Here is a 24439-nt window from a genome sequence, read left to right as displayed (position 1 = left end):
TGAGCAAAATGTGCACGAATTGTTTTCCCAATTAAATTTTTGGTGTAAAACGTGGTTAGATGGATGCATTCCATTTATTAAAAAGTTCATTTCTTTAGTCCTGGTCATGTTTAAGTCCACATATTAGTGGCAGGTGTTTTTTTTCCCACACAGCTGCCCAGCAGGATTCTGCCTGCTGACACAGCTCACTCATGAATAATAAACAGTTATTAATCCATAGCATTTACAGATTGTATTTTTTCCAGCTATGATAATTTATCATATCACTCCAGTAATGAGCACATGATAACTGCATCACCCTGCAGATAAAAACCAAGCAGCCCGCACGGCGATGACCGAACATGACCTATCCGGGTTGCCGTAGTAATGCAAGGCTGTGGCACTCCTCCTCAATGAACGTTGGAAAGATGGCGACGGCATACGCACCACCGAGAGTCAACTGTGCCGGCGGATAGAAAGTGCTCCAAAGATACACAAACCCAGCTGCTTTGCAAAGATTTAGCAGTGCAAAGTGCGTCCGACAGCGCTTCGACATGGTGTAGTCCATGCACGGCTAGGAACAAGGAGCTACCGCTTCGCTATGGAGCCTCCGGATCGTAACAAGCCCAGCAGGTATGCGAATTTGTTGAACAGACACTTCACCATCAGGACCTCGCAAGCTGCCAAATAGGGAGCCGAACATGACACTGCGGGAGCTCTATGGCAGCGCTTGCGCATCCCGTACGATTTGACTTCCTGTCAAATAGTGCGACGCGTGCAGTTAATGCATTTGCAACAGTGGAGTTGTAAACTTTTTTGGAGCGACGCTCGCCGGCGGATTTTGCCACAAATATTTGCTTCTCGGTTGATTTTCGGTCGCTAGAAAGAAAGGCACAATGCTCGCCAAATGCTAAGGTAATATCCCAGACAGTTCCGAACACTAACAGTGCAACATGTCAGGCAGCAAGCTAGCTAACATCTTCCACTAGCTTGTCAGTTTATTGTTCAGCCCGCAAGTTCACTAACAGAAACCCGGGGGGCTGAAATTAGATCAGCTTTGCAATGTGGACTCGTAAGGTGAACTTGAAAGTGCGTTGTTGGTTATTTGTGACCGCCAGTGTGTGCATTTCATCATAACGCCGAAGCACAAACTTCGCTGGCTTTAGCTAGCATGTTGCTCCAATGTTATTGTTAATCCTGTAGCTACACTTGCTGCTCACATTGGCACCGGTACGGTTTATGCATTCTGTATTTGGATTATTATTGTCGCTTGTAGAGGTGTGCCTGAGTAATTTATTGCAAATATGTGCAAATTCCATATTGCATGCGTTTACATGACGAGATTAGTGAGCGATGCATTCCTGCAGCCTCGCAGGATAATACGTTCAATTACACATTCATAACATGTTTGATCATATGTGCGCATAATCGTAAACGAAATGCCGCAGTGTTTGCCCCTGACCGCTGGCGACAGACCCTCAGGAATCCGCTGTTATGTCTCCCCCCCTCCACTCCTCCCTTCTTGCTCCTCACATGCAGTTGTTTGTCTGCAGAGTGAGCGAGTTTGAAGGCATTTATCACGTAGGATCAGCTCTTGTCATCTTGTGCGATAATCCTGGTTTTCAGCAAATAGCCGGGCTTTTTTTTCCTCCCCTCTCCCCTCCTCGTCGGCTATTTCGGTAATGATTGAGTAGCAGCCAGTTGTTATTACCTTGCACTCCTGCGGCCACTCAGTCGAAGTGGATACACAAACAGCTCGCATGATTGTGCAATACTGGCCCTGTTAATGTTACTGCTACCCGACGTTGTTGCATCAAGAAAAAGTAATGATCATGCATCTGCTGCGTGCATGTCGGTGTCACAAGTTGGCGTTGTTAAATGGTCAGTACACGTTTATTGTCTTCTTTTTAAGTTAGTGTGTGCACTACATGGGGTGAAAGGAAACTCATGCTCTAGAGAGCTTAAATACATGTTTGGCAGTATGGATGGGTAAATTTGGCATTGCTGGAGTATTTGTTTTTGTCATTTCTATAGCAATGATGAGAAAAAATACAAGCAATAAATGTTACATGAGTAAAGCTGCAGAGTTTGCACAGAAGCAATGTAAATTATGTTGCAGCTCTGCAAAACATATCACTAAAATGAGAGGCGCCACAACATGCATCCCTTTGTAACCGTCTACCTCAGCGAGTGCATTTACTTTAAACATGTGAGGTTACCTCAAACCGACTGAGAGAAATTAGCTATGTGCTTGCTTGGCAATTGAAGGCCATCCCTATCTTTGCAAGTACAGAGGTCCTTTGTCAATAATGGCTCATTCTCAAAGTCAGTCTGAAGACATTGTGGCTCACAGGCATTCCAGAGATTTCAGGATGTGGTGTACTGTGTGCAGTAGATAGCTGCCTGGAGCCCCGGAGGCGCTCATTGGGTAGAACTCATTAATGCCTGCATTTGCCAGGAGCACAGGCTGTAGAATACAGATGAATGGTCCTCTAGCATTTCCTAACTGCATCCTATCTCTGCCCACACCTGCCTTAGAGAGAGAAGCTAAAGCTCTTGCATTCTGTCACTCTCGTCTGTTATTTCCTTTTAAACAATTGCATCTTTGTAGCCACTAAACTGTGACAACTGATGTTACTAACACGCTGCAGGCGTACGGTCATGCAAGATTGTAATTGATACAGAAGCAAATGAAAGGAAAATAACACGTTTGTCTACTTGATTTGGCATTTCTAATGTGCACAGCTGCAAAAGAAACTGCAAGCTGAAAGTGAACAAGGTGTTGCTTATGATTTTACAGTTTCAGATTAAATTTCAGAGGCAGCGCAGACTGCTGCCTTCACTGCGTTTGTGATGCATGTGGCAGAAGGTGAAAATCTCCCGCTACAAACCCACAGTCTGCAAACAGTGTCTACATTTAGATACATTTAGATCATGTGACTTGTTGTGGTTAATGGTATGAGCTCCCACTGGCACAGTAAGGTCTGTGTCTTTTCTTAGACTGAGGATGTTCCCTGTGTTTGGTAGTGTATACTGGAAGGCCAGATGGTAAGCACAGTAATGTTTTACAAAGCACTTTCTGATTGTTCCAAATTGAAGTGTCTGTTTGCATATAGTATCCTGTTGTTCGGAAGCAATCTTCCCTGTTGTGCATGCACGGTATGCTTTGTACAGTTGCATGTAGGAGAGTTTGGGAGGTCCACTCCTGGCAATGTCACTCTGTTCCAGAGAAGGGTGTGGTCAAGTATGTCGTGTTCATTGTTTCTGCGTTCTGTCAGCCTGTGGTGCAAAAACTGATTGCTGCTTCAGCTCGCCCAGTTTATCATAGCTTGACAGCAGGTCAGAGATGCATACTTTTGCATGCATAAGCAACACTTCCATTGAGCTTAACATACATGTGCACATTTTTTTTTCTTTTATTCCTATGGGCTCAGCAGTGAACAATGGGCTGAAATTAGTAGCCAGCGGACACATCCTTTTTACAGTGGGGGGTAATCAAAATCAGCATTTATCCTACTGTGGATCAGTTATGCTAGCATGACCTGATTAGAGCGAAGTGTGCTCCCACAAAACCCCGGCCACCTTCTCCTCCTTTTCCTCTCTCTAAAAAAAAAAAGGAAAAAAAATCCCCTTTAGTTTGGGCATTGTGAGCAAGTGTGCTCACTAACCAGCTGTGTGGTATTCAGCTGTGGGCCTCACGGGCCACGTGTCACAACTATACAATAGAGTGCCCCTTGCTGGTACAATAGTGTGGATGGTTGGTGTCAAAGGTCAGGCCCCCCTGACTCTGGCAGCCCTTGGTATCACTGCTTCAGTCGCTATACAGAAAAGACTCTCGATTTTGTGCTGTTTATTATTCACTCAGTGTTTCTGCCTGGGGGCTCGAGCATTCCACTGGCCTTTATTGGAGCCCCAATGAGCCATCAGATGAGCCATTGAGAGCAGCCAGACACCATCTGCAGTGATAATTCACTAGTGGCAGCCAGGCAGGGACAGCTTGAAGACCATAGTGCAGCTATGGTTAACTGCAGGACGCACGGGCTGGTAACTCTCTCTGTGCAGTCTGCAAGTAGGTTGAGGAATCCAGAAGAAGAATTTGCGCAGCCTTTACTGTAACAGCACAATCTGTGCTTGAAGTGTCTCATGGCAACCTAACAAACAAGCGGCAGTGATGGCGTCATTGGTTCCGCTTTCATTCCTGAATGATTTAGTCATGCTGTTCTGCGTAGAGAAGTGTCTTTTTAAAACTTGGTCTCGTTCCCTCTCACATGTATGTACTATTTCTGTCCTCAGGCACCACACACACACCCATGCGCGCTTTGGAATGTTTACAGATGTACGTGCAATCTGATCATAATTGTGACGGATGCACTCAGAGCATGGTAGCATAACAGGTTTGGTAAATACTTTGTTGCATAATTGCCAGGACACGATTGTACTTAAGTATTTACTCTGCTTTCTTCATGCAGCTTTCTGATACTTGTCACAATTTTTTTTAATTGCAAAATGACATAAATTTGTCTGCCGTGGTGCTTAATGTCTTATTGTAACATGCAAAATTGCTCACTGTGTCTTTGTGAGCCTGCCTACTGAAAAGATCACTGTTATGTCCGGCTCCTGCAGAACAAGCCTCTTCACAATTTCTCATACAAGACACTCATAATGGAACCAGTGTACTTTCATGCATGGGTTAGTCTGTAGTTTCAAGACTGTTGTACATAAGCTGCTTGTGCTCATAATCATCACGCTTGCGTTTATTGACTTCATGATTGATTTCACGAGTTGAAGACAAAACAAAGGGATAGCATGTTAAAATGAAGATGCTAAAAGTTCAGAGATCTTTAAGGAAGACATTAAAAACACAAGACTTCAACACAAAACAAAACAATACAATTCAATGGTAATGTTAGAGTAATAATGCACCCACGTAGAACAAATGGATAACCTAGTGATAATTGAATAGTAATGTAATTACATATTTTATCATGGTTATCATGTGCCATTTTATAAATAGTTTCTAACTTTACTTCTTTTAGCTGTTTTTATTGTTAACATCTGGATTTGTAATTGCCGTTGCACAACATGGCAGCAGCGTAAAAAAAAAAGGAGCATCTGGCTACATTAGTAATTTGAGACACTTTACATGAATGCACCCTAGCCCTGCTGATAAATGTATGCTGCTTTATGTTCTATTATTATCTTTGCACAAGTATTGAGGAAAGTGTGTTTCTTTTGTGATTCTTCTTGATTTTACCTCAGTTTTCACATGCAGGGCTTGCAGCAGGTGTCTGACTGCCTCGCACGTAACTCTACAGCTGCTCCCTGACTCTGTTTGCATGTCTGTATGGTTGTGTGTGTGTGTGTGTGTGTGTGTGCATGTGGGTGTGTGTGTAAAAAGAGAGAGGGAGATTCTGCGATGGGGCAGATGGGCAATAGAAGTCTGGAATCTCTGTCTCAGTGGCTCCTTGAAAAGCTTAAGCAAGTGATTTTCAGATTAACCCCCCTCCCTTAACACTCACACTCCCCCAGTGAAAGTGATACCGCCCTGCCCCTTTCAACTCCGTCTACACAGAAGCTAACAGGCACGTGTTGGGGAATGCTTTGCAGTCAGATGATCGATGGAGGGACACATGGTCACCAGCATAGATGTCCTCTGTTTTCATCCCCCCCCTCCCCAATTCTTTGTCTTTTTTTCTTGGTGGGGTCAGACCTTCCAACCTTTCTCTCTAATCCTATTAAAAACCCTCAGAAAGGCATTAGGAAACAAAGCTCTGACATTATAATCTGTGAAGGCGTGCCGTTTGTACCCTTAGTTTTCTTTTTTTTTCTCCCATTTCTTTCCCAGAAGGAAGTGTTTTGAATGACTGTAACATTTTCTTTCTGTAGAAATAGATGCTGCAAGGGGGGTGTTCATTACTGGAAATTTAGTCATGTCGGATTGTTGGCAAGCATCAATTATGTCAACATCCTTTTTTGTTGATTCAAGATTTACCATAATCTCATGTAAGTGGCAGGCTGTTTTGCATTAGCATTGTGTTTGCATGCAGTCTCCCGACTTCCACACACTTGGTGAGTGAGTCTCAGTTCTCCTTAAAATCTTGACTCGTGCAGTATGGTTGATGACTTAGCAGACAGAGTTAATGAGGGTTACTATTTCTCCCTCTCTGGTTGAGCCATTATGTCTACCTAGACCAAGAGAGTTTGCCCACAGCTTATTATCCTGCAGCCTGACTGCTGTGGTCATGCACCGAGCATTGCTGCTATACATTTAGGAGGCAGCCAGTCAGACTCCAAGGGACAGACAACTCGTCAGTCTGCTGTAGGTAGCAGCAGACACTCAGTCTAGTTGCAGTTTAGCAACCTGCTTGCTGTGGCATTAAAGGAGATTTGCTGCACACTGTTATGGGTGCAAACAACCCACAACTGTTTGACCTTGTACACACATTTTTTGGGGTTTTGGTTTCAGATACGGCAGAAACATTGCTTTCAGCATCTTTGCTCAGTAGCAGTTCTTTTGATAAATATGCACATCTAGTCCATTTCAGTAATATGTTCTGTTTTTCCATAATGTCATAAATTTTGACAGGCAGGTGAAGCCAGTGAAAGATGCATCCCAGCAGAATTCGGAAGTGGATGAATCCTGGGACTCTCCCAGTGAGGAAGAGGAAGCTCTGTATGGCACATCACCTCCTTACACCTCCCGACAGATGAAACGCATGTCTGGCAAACATCAAAGGAACAGTCAGGCGAGGAGTGCTGGTCGGTCTCCAAACAAAGGTAAGTTAGTAAATTAATTTGGCGGAAAAATTTCTGGAAATCATTTTGTAAACACAGCTGCATATGCACTGTGCTGACTGGTACTGTGTTTTTATTCCAGTCGATACCAGCCCATCTGCCCCGAGAGAGAGTCCTAAGCCAGCGGAGCCCCCTGAGGAGCACAGCTACAAGCAGGGAAAGAAGCAGAGGGCCACACTGCGTTCCACAGAGAGAGACCACAAGAAGACCTTTAAAGAATCCTTCATGCTGGATCCACTCTCACAGTCGAGCCATTTCAGTGCCCTCAACATGGATCCCAGGAAGCATTACTTGAGCTTAGGCTGCAGCAGTTGCAAACTTCCTGTGTCTATGCCCCTTATTGCCCGGACCCATCGCCAGACCTCCAGAACAGACTGTCCCGCTGACCGCCTCAAGTTCTTTGAGACTCTTCGGCTGCTGCTCAAGCTCACATCTATGTCCTCCAAGAGGAAGGAGAAGGAGCAGAGGGGCCTAGAGAACATGCCCTTCATGGGTCACAACAACGAGGTCATTTGGTTGGAGCTGCAGGCATGGCATGCTCGGCGTTCCACCAACGACCAAGACTATTTTCTTTTCACTGCCCGTCAAGCAATCCCTGACATCATTAATGAGGTGCTGCACTTTAAGGTCAACTATGACAGCCTGAGAGGGGCTCAGTGTTCAGGGTCTCAAATAATCCAGGGGGACTATCAGAATATTCCAGATCTAGTCTGTGGAGAGGAGAGGGAGCCCGCTGTAGCAGAGACCAACCACTGTGGAGTAGATCCCTGGGGCTTTAGCGCCTGCCCCTCAACAGCGATGAATGCGGCGGAGCCTCTGGGCTCTGGCACTGATTGCAGGGAACATCTTCAACGCCAGCGGCTGGCATTCGAGCAGGTTAAGCATGTGATGAAATTGTTGGAGTATGTGGAAGCTTTGTACCCCTCTTTGCAGGCCTTACAGAAGGACTATGAAAAGTATGCAGCACGAGACTTCCAAGGCAGAGTGCAGGCGCTCTGTCTGTGGCTCAACATCACGCAGGACCTCAACCAGAAGCTGCGCGTTATGGCCACTGTGTTGGGCCTCCATGATCTATCCCGTATCGGGTGGCCTGTCTTTGAGATCCCTTCACCTCGCTGCTCCCGTGGAAATGAAGAAGAAGACAATGAGGAAGATGAGGAGAATGACTCAACAGCCACTTTTACAGCTGAAAGTGATGGAGAGGACAGGGATGCTGAGGAGGAGGAGGGGGACCTGGGACACGTAGCAGAGGGAGAGCTGTCTCCCACTCTGACTCCTAAATTTGCCCGATTGTTGTCAGAAGACGAGTTTCTCCCAACTGCCACTTCAGGAAGTGCAGAAGCGACCACAGGAGGAGTATTCTGCCCCACAGCCATCTACAGGCCATTTGTGGATAAAGCCCTGAAACAGATGGGACTGCGTAAACTGATCCTCAGACTGCACAAGCTGATGGACCGCTCTCTGCAGAGGTCCAGAGCAGCGCTGCTCCGCCACACTCCGGCTCTGGAGGTGAGGCTTTCATTTCTTCTAGTGCACATTCAGTTATTACAAATTTATTAAAGCAAAGTCACAGAATGTTCTCTGTCTATAAAACAAAGGTTTTCTGGTGTCCTATAAGGATGAAACCATGAAGTAGTACATCAGTTAGTTGTTTGTAGACTTACATAGACATTCTAAAATAGGATAGCAATTTACACCTCTGAATATGAACATAATATACATAGAAAACACAAATATTAAACTATTAAGCAACACATTTTTTAAATGAAAAAAGGTAAAATATAATAGAAGAATTAAATCAAAGTGCTCCGTATTAAATGATGCTGAAATAGTCTTTGTATTTTGGAGTGATAAGACAAAACAAGCAGTTCAAAGTAAAATGTCATCTCGTGTTCTGGGACATTGTGTTAGCTTTTTGTTTTTACTACTTTATGGCATTTTATTGAAAAAATGATAACAGATTACTCCAGAATGGAAATACTCTTTGGTAAAAGTCTACATTAAATGTAGTTTTTTACATTCTTGTAGATAGCGTGCATTGTGTGCATGTCATGGATGACCACAACTGGGCTTTCTTTAAATGTCTGTTAATCATTTCCTTGTAAACAGTGAAAAAAATAATAATAATAATTTCACCTTCAGGTTCATTAAAGCAGTAATAAAACATTTAACATGCTGTTGTAGAGGAAGTATTCTTTGCTGAATTTGCAAGAAAAGGGAACACTATAAGATGAGAAGAAGTGTATTCAAAGCTAAATTATATTTCATGTAGTCATTGAATTGTCAAACAATAATTCAGGGATTCAAATGTTTATTTATCACATGCTCTACAGTAATGTGTGCAGTGAAATGCAGTGTGATGTGTCTCCAAGCTGTTGCTAATTTATGTAGAAACATTTGCAATTAAATAAGTGTCATTTTCCAGTGAAAGTGATAATGTGGTGCTCTGTTTCCAAGCAGTTGAATAGCAGTCATGTCTGCAGCCTAAAACTGCTGTAAAGTTGAGAGCAAAAGCAGTCAAACAGCTAATTGTAATGTTTGCAGTGCAAATGTTAGTAATTTAATTAGGCACTTGTATAAACAGCATTTGGAGGAGTTCTCACTGGTCGGAGCTTGCAAGAAGTCTGAGTCAAGACTATAAACAACAGAGGATGTGTTGACACATTGATATGGCTAGTAAAAGGAAAAAGACGCTGTAAAGAGCAGAGGATTGTTTTTGAGTTTATTGCAATGAATTATCGGTTCATCTGGGTGACAATTTAATGAAGTATTTTCGGTCAGCTCAGACACGAACCTCATCACCACATCCTCAGAATTGTACTACAAAGAATTTGAACACTTCTTGGAAAGCTGATTTGTTGAATCTGATTTGTGATGTTCAGACACAAGTTGTGGCTGTATGTCACTGCACATGCACAATCAAACTTTTTGATAACATAAATTATGCCTCACAGTCTAAAGGAGATTCATCTTTGCAGAAAATGACTGTCTGAAATTGACAGCTTTTATGACTCAAGCTCTGAAAACACAGTTGAAATGATTATTATTAAATAACAAACAAATTCAGAAATAATTATGAAGTCAAGTGTTGCCTCTGTTAATACAAGAGGACATTCCAGCACTTAGTAGCGACCGTTCTCAATCAGACATGCTGAATGAAGCTCTCTTTCACTTGCAGTTTGCAGACTTCCCAGACCCCATGCTATACAGCGATTACCTGCCAGAACTGTCGCGCCACGTATCCTGCAGTGATCCGACTGATCCAGAGCTCGGAGCAGACCAGGTGTCCTGGGAGGATTTGCTGGACATGGATCTTCCATCCTTCCGGCCAGCGTTCCTCGTGCTGTGCAGAGTCCTCCTCAACGTCATTCACGAATGCCTTAAACTACGACTTGAACAGAGGCCTGCCGGAGAGCCCTCGCTGCTCAGTATCAAACAGGCAAGCAGCTTCTGAAACATTTATTTTCTAACTTCTCCACATACCACTCACCGAATGACTGAAAGCTTCTCAAATCTTGCATATTTTAGTTCTGTTGTATGATCAACATATATAAGTGGTCTTACATGTATTGTTTGCATTCTGCAGTTGGTGCGTGAGTGTAAGGAGGTTCTTAAAGGCGGGCTACTGATGAAGCAGTATTATCAATTCATGCTGCGCGGCGTGGTGACTGATGCTCAGGGCTTGCAAACGAATGCCAATATTGATGAGTTTGAAGAAGACCTTCACAAGATGCTAGTGGTAAGACCCTTAACCCTTTTCCCACCTCTGTTTGAAGATAGGCTTTAGATAGGCGGGCTAGCCTTGTGCGTGAAATCACTGTAGAGAAAGGCTTGTGAATTTATGCACTGTTGCACAATTTATGAAGTGTAAATTGTGCATAAAGATTCTATGGTTGTATAACATTTGTGGCTGTTTTTTGGGTTTTTTTTTGTTTTTTTCTGTAGGTTTACTTTGACTACATGCACAGTTGGATCCAGATGTTGCAGCAGCTGCCTCAGGCCTCTCACAGCTTAAAGAACCTGTTAGAGGAGGAGTGGCACTTTACCAAGGTCATCACTCCTTATATTCGTGGTGGGGAGGCCCAGTCGGGGAAGCTTTTCTGGTAAGTGAACCTGCAGTCTATCTGCTTCTTGCCAATTCAAAAAGGAGCATTTTCTTTTCAGCATTCTTGTTTTAGTTATGGCGCCTACTTACAAGACAAAATTACATTAAAAAACACTTGAAAAATAATAATAATCATTTTTGCAGTGACATTGCTGGGATGCTACTGAAATCCACTGGAGAGTTCCTTGATGCTGGTCTGCAAAAGAGTGGTAATGAATTCTGGGAAAGCGCAGATGACAGCACCGCCTCAGATGAGATCAGGTAGGGGGGGATTACATGGTTATTAGATTTTAATATCAAAGTGGGTGTTGCCACTGGAGGTATATCACACTGTACCTTTTTATTTTTTCCCAGGCGGTCAGTTATCGAGACGAGCCGGTCACTTAAGGAGCTGTTCCACGAGGCCAGGGAGCGAGCGTCCAAGGCTCTGGGCTTTGCCAAAATGCTTCGCAAGGTGAGAGATTGCAGAGAAGAATTTTCAGTTCCTTGAAACAGAAAGCCACAACAGCGCTAGCTTTGTACTTTATCTTTGACCCTGTTTTCTCTGCTCACTAAAGAACTGGGACTGTATGTTCTAACACACACCATGTTTGCTTCCCTCTCTGCAGGACTTGGAAGTGGCTGCAGATTTCAGTATCACTAATGGGGTGACTTGTCTCCTCGAGGCACTGAAGAAGAGAAACTATGTCAAGGTTTGTTTGATTTATTTATTTTTTCTGTTAATGTCATTTCTGATCTTCTTCCTTTCTGTCCTCAGGTCATTTACATAACTATTTGACCTCCTTTCTTAATACCCAGGTTCAGATTCCAGGTTTAGAAGAGCTCCAAGTTTTTGTCCCCTGTGGCTTGATGGATCAGCGGCCTCTCATCCTGCAGCTTCTTAATGCAGCTGCTGGCAAAGACTGCTCCAAAGAGCCCGATGAAATTGCCGAGGACGACGCCTACCTGCTCATGAGTAAACACGGAGCTGGGGATTCCACCACTGATCCTGACTGGGCTCAGTGGGACGGAGAGCTTCTCAAACTGGTCCCACAGATGGAAACCGTCGACACATTACGGGCCATGAAGGTAATGTGACATTTGTTTTTAATTTAGTCCATGCGTGCGTGCGTGCGTGCGTGCATGCATGCGTCCGTCCTTATGCTTACAAGCCTTCCACTGGTCCAATGTTCTTTCAGGTGGAGAACATGCTCCTGATAGTGATGCAGTCAGCTCACCTGGTGGCCCAGAGGAAGGCCTTTCAGCAGTCGATGGAGGATGTGCTCACTCTTAGCCGGGAGCAAACATCTAGTCAGCCTCTCATTGCGAGCGCTCTGGAGGAGCTCAAGGTACACACATAATCACACGCTGTGGTTTGTAACCCATTAAAACACTGGCTTATTTTGTCTCTTTGCAAAAACAGGTGCATGTTGGTGTCCTACTTTCAAATCTTGATTGACTGCAACTGTTCATCACTTACCCTAAATTTCTGGTCATGAAAAAGAAAGTGAACCACTTTCAGATCAGATTTTAGGAGCGTTACTAGCTGTCGTGTGCAAAAGCCGTTACCTTTTTGAGTTTTTAATGTGTTCACAGCTGAATTTTAGGCTTTCGAGAAAAAAAAATGCATCAGGGAATATTAGTAAAACCTTCTCTTTCTTCTCCCCTTTGGTCTCTCTCCTACCACAGGATGAGGCACTACAGCTATGCATCAAGATAAGCACTGCAATTGACCGAGTGGAGTACATGTTCACCACAGAGTTTGAGGCAGAGGTGGAGGAGTCCGAGTCAGCCACTCTGCATCAGTACTACAGGGAGGCAATGATACAGGGCTACAATTTCGCCTTTGAGGTAAAAGCTTGCAGGGATTAAGAAGAAAAAACAGCTAGTGTTGTAGAATTTGCACATCTTCTGTTTAGACTTTTGAAAATTGTGACAGAAAAGTAACATGTCTACTTCTCCAGTATTTACACAAATGGTGATGTACGGATCATAGTTGACAAAGGGGCAATAAATCTACATATGGACTAAATTAAATATAAAAGAGAGGAGAAGTTGAGGCATTAATCCTAAATATGCCCATGTTTGCTGTTTTTTCTTACTTACAGTACCACAAGGAGGTGGTGCGGCTGATGTCTGGGGAGTTCAGGCAGAGGATCGGGGAACGATACATAGCTTTTGCCCGCAAGTGGATGACCTATGTCCTGACCAAATGTGAGAGTGGCAGAGGAACCAAGCCCAGGTAAGGCCTTACTTTCTGTCATCTGAGCACGTATGCAGTTTTATTCACATATGTGTCTTGTCGCAATCTGTAGCATCTTGTAGCCAGGCCCTCTGGTTGGGCATCAACCTCACTGACCAGCACAAAATCACAACCTCCATTGAAATAGATTGATTTTAGTTCTTTTTGTCAAGAGCTTTTCCTTTTGAGCCTTAAGAAGCTACCATGGCAACATTGTATTCTGTTAATAGAGTAAAGCTTTCTGGCGAGTATAAGAGAGACCTTTCTTATTAATGTGGCAAATATGCAAACAAAAACAGGCACACTTACCACTGAGTGTGAGTCAGTTGTCATATTAGCATTCTTTGTCATCTGACATGCTTCTCAGAAAAGCATTAATCAATAGCAAAATTCATACTTTTGAGTCAGCTTTGAAGTTTTGGTCATAAACTATTGATCATCTCCCATTTTTCGCATCCATACCTCCCTGTCCCTTTGCAATATCATTTGTTTTTTTTTTTCTTCTAAGTTGTGGGACACACTGACTCAAGACATGTTTTACTTCCACAGGTGGGCGACTCAGGGTTTTGATTTTCTTCAGGCTATTGAACCTGGCTTCATATCAGCATTACCGGAGGATGATTTCCTGGTAAAATGGCCTGTTTTCTTTCTTTCTTTCTTTTTTTTTTTCCCTAATAAGCATGTTTGGAATATAATTTTTTTATTGCTATCTAAAAATGTTCATATATTTCCACAGAATTTGCAAGCCTTGATGAATGAATGTATCGGACACGTGATTGGAAAACCTCACAGCCCAGTTACCGGCCTGTACATTGGTAAGATGCCCCTCAGTGATATGCACTGCTGGTGGCTTCTATATCTGGAGATCAGGATTGATTTCAGTTCATATTCTGCTGCCAGTTAATAACCTGTATGTCACGGAAATGAGCTGTTACACAAAGCAGGCACAGCAGCAGTGAAATTACAATTAGTTCCCATAGAAGTGAAGAGAAGCGTGTGTTTGACTGGGAGTTTGTTGGTTTAGGTGACCTCACTAGTTACTCACACTCTACTGGGCATCCCGTGAAAGTGTGCTACTATGACTGTTAAGTGGGTTAAAAAAATGGGTGTGTTTGCTCAACAAACATTTTCTAATTAAGTAAAGACTAAAAAGTACAACTAATTGTAGGAAAACAGTGAGTAAAACCACACCACTTAAAGAATGGAAGGCATGACCTTGTTCTTGCCATTCAATTCAAATTTAAATGTAATGTTTATCGAAAAATGTGCCCAAATTTATTGGTTGAGCAAACTAAAATATGGAGGCACCAAACTGGCACTAAAACAGGGGTGCACAAGAGCTAAATGTTGCAACATATTTCTCTTTGACATAGATGGAGTAAAGCCCTGCAGTACACTGGCCTTCATGTAGTCCACAATTGCCTGACCACTGGATTTATATTAGCACAAAAGCATGAGCGCTGCGATCCTTAGCACAGAATTAATGTTTGCCAATTTCCTATAGCCTTGAGTTCCACTCAGCCAATGCATAATCTGTTCCTGGTTTCCTTCGGTAAGAGGCTTGACTAAATGAAGCTCTGGACATTTTTCTTTTCAGCTCCCAGGAATAGCCCTCGTCCTGTAAAGGTCCCTCGCTGCCATAGTGACCCACCGAACCCTAATTTATTCATACCTAATGCCGAAGGTTTCAGGTAGGCGACGACAGCTCAGGTTTTCACAATAATCTGTGAACCGACTGTTTTAATGCTGGTTCTCTATCATGCATGGCTTTGCTTTTTTTTAAATTTTCTCTGTAGTTTTTTAGGCTTATGTGCTCTGTGAGCTTCTGTGTGTGTGTGCTGTGTTTCTATTTTAACATGTACAGTGTCTTGAGCGAGTGTGTGTGTGTGTGTGTGTGTGTCTGTCCCTCAACCAGCCACCCAGTCACACACGTATCTACACACATCCCATTCAAGCCACCTTCCCTCCCAAGGCAGCGCTCCTCAGTTTGTTTTTTCACCACACAGCTCTCGAAGTCTCCCCTGCGATCTCCGGAACCAGCTGTTCCCCAACGGCCCTCGCCCTGTCCCTCAGGGCCCAGGGGAACACAGCCACACCAAAGCACCCGGCAGCACCCCCAATGACGTCAGGTAGCTTTGCCCCCAAGTAGAAACTGTTGTCAGAACACCGTCCCAGAGGCAAAAAAAAACCACAGCTAGTAAACTTTTTTTTTTTTTTTGCAAGGCTTCTGGAAATGGAAGGAGGAAATGCTTCATGTTAGGATTTAAAATCTGTTATTTGTAGCACCTAGGGCACTTTTTTCTGTATCAAAGGGAATTCACAGCATTTTTTGTGACAATAATCATGAGCTTAGAGGCAAAAAATATTTAACCCACTCATCAAATCTGTGATGTTGTACCAAAGTATTGCTTCAACAGTGACTTTTAGAAGAAGAAACACTGTGCTTATGATAGCATTCGTACAGAGGATATATTTTATATAATACTCTCAGAAATTCTTCTGTTGCTATTTTTGTAGCTTTGATTTATAGGTTTCACTGACCGACTACTGATTTCCTGTTTTAAGCCTTTTGACTACATCTAAACAAACACTAAATTTTGATGTTTAGACAGAAATTAGATTAGCTACTTTATCAAAGAGTCAGTTTCCTGTTTGTTGAAAATTGAGCATGTACAGGCTCTAGATTGGTACGTCACAGATTTAAATTTAGCTTCAATCATTTGTGGTTTAAGAAGAGTTCCACTTTCTTTATACAGTTTTATTTTCTTAAATTCATTAATGAGGCATTTCCCTTCTACCCTAAATTTCACCTTAGAAGAATTGAATTTTGACTTCACTGAAGCTGTGACATGTACACTACAGCATGTCTTTTCACGTATGATCATTCTAATCTTGAGATTAACTAGAAGATGCATCTAAATCGTAGTTTGCACGACACTGATGTGAGCTACAAAAGACTGTTGAATTAAGAACAATCTCATGGACTTTGTGAGCATTATACATCCAAACATAGCCCTGCAAAATGTTGCCAAACCAGAAAGAAGGCCTTACATAAGTGTTGTTACTGGTCAAGGGAAGAGACTGTGATTGTTGTGCATGGTGTGAAAATAAACACTACCTCACTGAAAGAGTGGTACTCTGCTTTTTAGTGCTATTGACATTGCTTTGATGCTGGTGTTTCACTGCCATTAGATTTTCTGGTGTGTTAGTGTGTGGTACTGAAATCGGAACGTGCAATTAAGGGATCTAATCCTCAAGTGTGAATGACTCTGATGCATGATGCTGAATTGTTAATGGGTTTCTAAAGGCACACTGAATAAGCAGTTGTTGTTTTTTTTACTTCTTGAAAAGTCAGTTTGTTAGTTTTTAATTTTTATCTTGAAACTGTAATAACATGTTCTCAGACATTATTAAGACCTCTGTGTAGCATTTAATTGCTTGGATTATATATATAGTCTATAATACTAAGTTTTATTGAACCACTTAGTACATGAACTTGTAATTAAAGCATAAAAGCATAAAAACAAAGTGCTTTCTTGAAGCAGTGATTGCATTCTGTTTACCTTTATTTGGCCATTAACAGAGAAACCCCCAGGCTGAAATATATGAAATCAGAGCCAGTGGTCTTTGATTGAATTACAGTGTGGCAATAAATTTTTTTCCCCCCATATGTTTGCAGGGGATCCAGTTTCCATGAGAATGACCGTCTCTCGTCAGTTGCAGCAGAGCATTTCAAATCTCTGAGCCGCCACTCCAGCCCCACCGAGGACCGAGAAGGTGCCTTCAGTGATCTGCAGAGTATGATCTACATTGCATATTAACCTTCCTTTCCTGACTTACCTTTTATAATTTCTTTGTACAGAACCTTCATATCCTAAAGGAGACCCTAACAGTACTGCACGCCGAAGCTGGGAGCTCCGCACCTTCATCAGTCAGTCCAAGGGTGAGACTGTAGAATGATAAGACATGTTGCATCAACTAAATCATACAATAGGATCTTTTATTGACTAGGAAAAAATCCTGTTTCCTTTATCTCCTTGCAGATACAGCAGCACGGCAAGGCCCTATGGAGGCTGTCCGCCGCTCCATTCGCAAGTTTGAGGACAAACGTTACGCTGTCATGAAGCAGCGTAACATCATCGGCCAAGTGTGTCACACACCCAAGTCCTACGACAACGTCATGCATGTTGGCCTTAGGAAGGTGACCTTTAAGTGGCAGAGGGGCAACAAGATAGGTAAGGCTACACTGGTGCTGCTTTGGCTATGATGTGTGTTATTTACCACATAGACAGACAGTGATTTTGGGTGTGTTTGTGTGTGTATAACAGGTGAGGGCCAGTACGGGAAAGTGTACACCTGCATTAATGTTGACACTGGAGAACTGATGGCTATGAAGGAGGTATGTCGTTGAGTAAACTTAAATTTATTCATTTTTAAAAGACAAATTGTAAATACTGAAAGCAGTAACACGCTGTCCTTTTGTGTTTTCATCTAGATCCGATTTCAGCCGAATGATCACAAAACAATCAAGGAGACTGCAGATGAGCTGAAAATATTTGAAGGCATTAAACACCCAAACCTGGTGCGATACTTCGGAGTTGAGCTCCATCGGGTAAGAACGAGTGTACCAAGGAGACAAAATAATGAGTTATATATCACGAAGGCAACTCTCTTTTGAACTGGCTAGATCACCATGGCAACTGATGCTGCACAGCTAACAACCTGCTCCGGAGCAGGTTATGTTTAGAGTTTGGGATTTAAATCAGCTGTAGCTTCACCCTTTCACCAGTTCTGTTCCTGATCATGTTCTCTCTTAGGGATACAGATTCTCAGCTGAGGGAATACATTATGTCTGCAAACCTGTTGAGCCGTATGTTAGTAATCCCGCAGAACAAAGCCATATAATTACAGTAGTGCAAACTGTATTCATCATGTTGCCACAGGAACCAACATGCATTCAGTTGATGATGCAGAAAATGCATAAATATCTTTTTATGCTTGCTTCTATTGGTATTTGTCACATAGAATATTAAGTCAATACCATTAACTTCACTTTAATTTGGTCTTAAATTAAAGTGATGTCCACATATTCATCATCATGGGAGAGTGTCAGACTTAAGGGCAATTGTTGGGTATCACGTTTAAATATATAAAGAGTTCTAATGTGCAGCTGTCATGTTTGAAAGAAAAGTTGATAACCAGTGTCATGATGCCCATTATCTCTGACTGGGGTTTTAGGTTTTGTCGAGCCAGCTGAGACAAAGAAAGAAACTTGAGAAAGTCTCGAGTATCACACAGCACAGACTGAGGTACTTTGGTGTTAATGATTATGTGCTCCCCCGCAGGAGGAGATGTACATCTTCATGGAGTACTGCGATGAGGGCACACTGGAGGAGGTGTCCAGACTGGGGCTGCAAGAACACGTCATCAGGCTTTACAGTAAACAGATCACTACAGCCATCAATGTCCTGCATGAACACGGCATTGTGCACCGCGACATCAAGGGTCAGTGTTGTGCTTTTTTAAAAAAAATTCTCGTGTAATCTTGGAAGTGCAGACAATTCAGAATGAACTCGGCATCCATTTACCCATTGTTACTCTGTCTCTGCTTGGTTTTTTTTGTTGCATCAGGAGCCAACATCTTCCTGACGTCATCAGGCCTGATCAAGCTGGGTGATTTTGGCTGCTCAGTCAAGTTGAGGAACAACACTCACACTATGCCAGGGGAGGTGAACAGCACGCTGGGAACAGCAGGTAAGAAATTACATCTTGTGTTGTGATTGCAGGCTGCCACCAGGGCGTGTTTTTCCCCTTTCACCAGTGGATCTGAGCCCATATGCTATAATTTGTGCTTTTGTTTAGTCATGGTGAGGAGACTGTGTAATTCAAATGCCCTCTGTTGGGAGTTAATATAACTCATTCTTATTTTCCTCTGGTGTATTGATCCAGTCTTTTATATATTTCATGCTTAATACAACATATCAGCTGTTTCATGTTTTGCGAAACAGATTTATTATTGAGGCATTACGCAAAAATACAGCGTTTCTGTCACACCTCTATACGTGTTGCATTTCGTAATATTCTTATTCATAATGGTAAATTCTAGTGTTGTAATTGTGGGTTATTTCTCCCAATATATTTTTTTCAGCCTACATGGCACCTGAAGTCATCACAAGAGCAAAAGGAGAAGGTCATGGACGAGCAGCAGACATTTGGAGTTTGGGCTGCGTCCTTATTGAGATGGTGACTGGAAAGGTAACGCAGTGTTGGAAAAGAGCTTCCATTACACAGTTGTTGTACAATACACCAACTGCAGGTGTTTCGCCTTAGTCGTGCATCGTTAAACGGTTCAAAAGAAATGCTGATTCATTGCTGTTTTTCCATGTTGGCATAAGCTGTGGGTTTCTTAGTCAAGGAGAGGGGAAAGCAGATGGAAATACTTGTGTTACTGCCTTAGGTTATTGTAGCTCGGTTGTTATTATTGAAAACAATAGATGCGCTGTAGATCAGCTGTGGCTCACACCTGCGTTTTTTATGTTTTAGTCCAGTTAACCCTCTGAAGCCCTAAGCAGTTTCTGGGCGTTTTATGCTCCGGTCACACTGTGGGCTCATTTTTCACTAAGTGCGACACCTTTATGGAAATTCAACAACCATGACTAGAACTAGAAAGAACTCAATTTTGTACAGTGTAACAAAATTATACTGCCGTAAATCATAAAAACAAAACAAAAAGAAAGTCAAATACCTTTGTTTTTTTTTTTATTTTATTAAAAAAAGAAAAGTAAAAATCTGGACAAAAAAACATTTTTCCTTGAGTTACCAACACTGTGACAAATGGTGCTCGACATATTATAGACATTTTACTTCTTACATTTTTTATTTGTTTCCAAACTTGCCTCCTGTCTGTTATGTGTAAACAGCCTGCAGCTGACTTTTTACCACATGACTGAGACACTAACGGCTCCCATTTTGTGTGAAGGATCACAGAATCTTTTTTTTATTTTTTTTTAACTGAATCTTGTTATTGTCATTGGTTAATTTAAGAGAATTTCTAAATGAGGCAGGCACAATAAAGTGACTTTGATTAAATACCCTGATTTTAATCTAAGATTTGGTGATGTTTTAAAAATGGAATTGCATGTCACAGATGAGTAGTTCATACAAAGTTGAAAAAAATCTCTATTTTATTTGATTGCTGTTTTTATATTTTTTGAAAGATTACATACCTTTCAAAGCCAGTGGCGGGTTTTGGGCTTCAGAGGGTTAAGTACAATCTAAATAACATTAATGTCACATCCTTTTCAGTTGTTTTTATTCAAAACAAGATTAAAACAGAACCTAGATCGTGTTATTATATTTTCACTTAAAGTTGCCGTTGCGGTCTGTAGAGACGTCAACCGAAACTGTCACTTGCAGGGTGAAGTGTTTGTGGTTGCTAATGATCCGTCCTAAAGCTACATGACATTTCGGTATTTAGCTTGTTAAATGCAAATTCGTGCCTACGTGCCTCAACGCCTTATTTCCTCCTTGCGTACCACTGCAGGAAATTGATTTCCCCAAAAGATTGAACTAAACACAAGGAAGTGACTCATGTTCTTAAATTTATCTCAACCTGCAGAGGCCCTGGCACGAGTATGAGCACAACTTTCAGATCATGTACAAAGTGGGCATGGGCCACAAGCCCCCCATCCCTGAGAAGCTGAGCACAGAGGGGAAGGACTTCCTCGGCCACTGTCTGGAGAGTGAACCCAAACGGCGCTGGACAGCTAGCATGCTGCTAGACCACCCATTTGTCAAGGTAGGATACTGCGACGGTGTGCGCTTTAAAGCAGCCTTTTGGTTTTTTTTTTCTTTACATGTGTAATCACATCTCATGAGTAGACCACCACGGTTTGACTGAACATTCTTTAAGTTCTGAATGACAGCTTTCAAGTTTATACAGTTTTATTACATACGAGTAAATGGATCATCCAACAAGCTGCCTTTACAACTGCTACCTCTTGTGTGTTTCAGGTTTGCACGGATGAAGAATGAACGAAACCTCCTCTGCGGCTTTAAAGTTTACAAATTAAAGCACTACTGTACATGCTGTTGGCAAAAGAAAAAAAAAAGAACCATGGACGCGGAGGAGAGGGACTTACGGCTGAAGGCACATGGAGTTAAACTGAGGAACTAATACAAAATCATTTCAGAGAACAACTGGATCTATGGAATTCTAGAGTTGTTGTGTCTGTATGTATCCATGGACCGAGGGAGGAGGGACAGGGTGGGACTGTACATATTGTAAGAATAGGATTGGCTTTAATTCATGTATAAACAATATTGTAAAGTTAAAGTAACTATTGCCACATTTTTTTTGTTCTCACTGGTGAAGAGACCTCTGAAAAGGCATTGAGGAACACTTTTATTGTGTGTTTTGTTTTTAACAAATGGGAGGGGGCGGGTGGGTTGGGGGGGACAAAATCTATAGCACTTTTAAACTGTTTACCCAAGGGAGCAGTTGAGTAGAGGAGGGAGGATTCTTATTTCAGTCAGCCTTTTCAGGCTGAAAAGAGGTGTGGTAAGCCTCAGTGAATGGAAGGAGACGCTGGTTTACCTTTATGAAATGAATACCATCCAAATATTCACATAGATTTTATCTCTTGTCATTTAGCAAGTGTGGGCACCAGGAAGGATTTTTTTTTTTTTAATGTATTTTTCTTTGCCTTTGCTGAGGAGAAAATGTCAAGTCTACTGGTCACCAGTGAAGAGCTGTTCATGTGATTGGAGCGTAGCCAACTAAGAGGAGAAACCGGGCCTGCTCTCCCTCCCTGCTGCTGAACACAAAACATCCATACAACCACACACAGACACTGACACACACCACAACTTCTGGTCCTCTGCTGCTCTTACAGTGTTTGCTATGTACAAACGATATTAATAAACCAATCGTTTTTTTTAAAAAAAAGAATGTTTTGTCTGATAATTATTAGTTTCATATCCTAAATTTTCGAAGGCAGAACAGCATCATCCAGTGTCATGTGACATATTGAAGCATCTGAAGCTTAAGACAAAAAACACAAGTCTTGAGATTGGTGATTACTATTTTGCTTGTAGATTAGTAGCTGTGCAAAGAAACATGTCTGAGTTGGAGAGGAGTGTTGAGCTGTTGTTTAGAGAACCTCCTTATTACTATAGACTGGGCATCTGATGGTCTCAAAACAGCCATTGAGGCTGTGAAGGACTTCAGATGTTTAGAATATCACACGAGAACGTCACAAAAAGGGAAACACAGTTTTTGCAAGACATGGTTCCCACAGAAAATTTAGTTTTTGGAAATTTCTCCTTGGACTCCGCACTTATTAATACTTGTAATTTCAGATTTGATTCCTTATGAATAATTATGAATAAAGGGAGAAACTGCCAACATTTGTTCTGAATAGTTGCTAAGGAACAATAGAACATTTATTAGCCATAAAAGTCGGCATTTCCTGTTTGGAATAGCTTGTCTCTTTCACAAACAGAATACAATGTGTCAAAGCATTCATTTATTAAGGAAATTGGAAAAGCATATGTGGCCTCAGTTACTCCAGTCATAGGAATTTGTCAGAAGAGAACAGATGCTAATTTACAGTTTTTCCTTTCTGTGCATTGCTGTCTTGGTACAACAGCTTTCTCTCTCTCTCTCTTTTTTTTCTACTTCACTCTGCTACCTCATTTGACTCGACAAAGTGCAACCAAGGTTGACGCTGCATTGTTTCTGGAGCTCAAGTGAGGAATCCTAAACAGGTGCAGCGAGACGAGACATGACACAGCAGCAGCTAACTGTACATCTCATTTGATTTCCTAGTCCGTCTTGTCCTTCTAGCTCAAAGATATCCTCTGGTGACTGTATTTGCATACACAGTGGATGACTGATTCAAGAAGAGTGAAGCCTGGACCACCGCTGTAAACCAGCTGCGATCTCTAAGGATTATTGAAGCATTGTGATGTTGACAGATCCGTGCGAGGGTTTTTGAAATCTATGAACTTGTTTATTGCAGCAAAGTTACCAAACACACGACAGATTTCTTTCATTTCAGCAGCAAAACAGCACCAAACACCCAAAGTATCATCTGTGGAGAGGAGAGTAAGAGCAGTCAGAGCAATCTGACACATAGCAAACAATCAGGTGGCACAAGGTGCTGCCGGAAACCCATTGTCCTGTTAAAGTGGCAAAACTTCTACCTCTTCACGTCACAAACCAGACTTAGTGGGACCAGATATTGCATCACATAACTCCCTCAAACACACCTATAAGCCGAAGCCAACTGTTTTTCTAAGGTGTGACAGCAGCTCAGCCCACTATGACGAAGATTAACTTCAAAGACATCAAGACCTGCCAACAGTTGATGCCAGTTTCAAGACACTCGAGTTCTACGTGATAGATCTTTTCTCCCTGCACTTTGGAAGTAAGTGAAGTTACGCCAAGAAAACCCGCTCTGCTTCTAAAGATTAACTTTGGCTCGACTATTCCTGTTTAATCACGGAGCCTTTAAGTGTGAATCAACCGTTATTAGCGGGGTGAACGTTTGCTCCCGGCGGTGCTTGTGAGCTTTTCACTAATTAGGTCACCATATCTTGAGTTATTCCTACAAGTCAGTGTATCATCAGTTTGCATACACTATGATGCGAAAATGGAAAAATAAAGCTATTCTGTTATTTAGTGCTCTGAACATCATTCCTGGTGAATCACCTCCATTAGATATTTTAAGCATATCTGCTTTTGAAATGATAGACTGGGAACAGGGTAAAACTGTTTTATCCCTCCTAAAAGTTAGGATTTATTCATTTTGTAACCCTAATTCAGAAATTATTTTATGAAATATGTTGTGTTTTACTATCAGCTATGTATTTATTAAATGTAACTATCACTTACTTGGTTCCTTTTCTCAAAATGAAATGACTGTCGGAGGTTGATCTGAAAAAGTAAGTCTACCTATTGTCTGTGAGGAGGCACAGCTTTAATATCACTAAGTATGTGCAAAATTGAATTTTTAACTTGAGCAGAGGATAATATGTCGTTATCAGAGTATCAGAGTTACCCAGAAGTGTTTTATCCAAAGCCACAACCTTTATAGATCAAAATTTTTCATTTTCCTCCTCATTCCTTTTTATTGTGAAGCTTGAGGGATGGTAACGCAAAAAGGGAATTTAATACTAGGACTGGAGATGGATAACAAAGGTTTGCACCTTCGTAAATTATGATGATGTTTGGCAGAAAGCAATATAGAGAATCCATAATGCTAAATTAAAAATAATTAAAGCCGCAAGCGGCGATGGACCTCGCCCCACGCTTGTCGGCCTTCGCGCACGGCGGG

General features: G+C 42.0%; 1 protein-coding gene across 3 annotated transcripts; it reads left to right on the top strand.

Moving 5' to 3' along the window:
- The first annotated feature begins 428 nt into the window (after positions 1-428).
- On the top strand, positions 429-22047 carry map3k4 (mitogen-activated protein kinase kinase kinase 4). Of its 3 annotated transcripts, none has more exons than XM_008278729.1 (27): positions 429-612; positions 6566-6756; positions 6857-8283; positions 9953-10213; positions 10361-10513; positions 10720-10877; positions 11024-11140; positions 11234-11333; positions 11488-11571; positions 11678-11947; positions 12058-12207; positions 12548-12709; positions 12967-13100; positions 13650-13728; positions 13837-13915; positions 14698-14791; positions 15107-15229; positions 16780-16877; positions 16963-17043; positions 17144-17335; positions 17429-17499; positions 17596-17712; positions 18446-18605; positions 18732-18854; positions 19249-19355; positions 20719-20898; positions 21114-22047. In XM_008278729.1, the coding sequence occupies exons 1-27, from the start codon at positions 581-583 to the stop codon at positions 21132-21134; spliced, it is 4764 nt and encodes a 1587-aa protein (XP_008276951.1). In that variant the 5' UTR covers positions 429-580; the 3' UTR covers positions 21135-22047. The 3 variants fall into 3 exon arrangements, with proteins under 3 accessions (XP_008276951.1, XP_008276953.1, XP_008276952.1); XM_008278730.1 differs by lacking the exon at positions 429-612 and adding an exon at positions 758-894; XM_008278731.1 differs by lacking the exon at positions 15107-15229.
- Positions 22048-24439: the final 2392 nt, after the last annotated feature.

This window comes from Stegastes partitus, unplaced genomic scaffold, assembly GCF_000690725.1.
Source record: "Stegastes partitus isolate 25-593 unplaced genomic scaffold, Stegastes_partitus-1.0.2 Scaffold131, whole genome shotgun sequence".
Taxonomy (NCBI): Eukaryota; Metazoa; Chordata; class Actinopteri; family Pomacentridae; genus Stegastes; species Stegastes partitus.
Note: the sequence above shows the minus strand (reverse complement) of the source record. Positions and strands in the feature narration are given on the sequence as shown.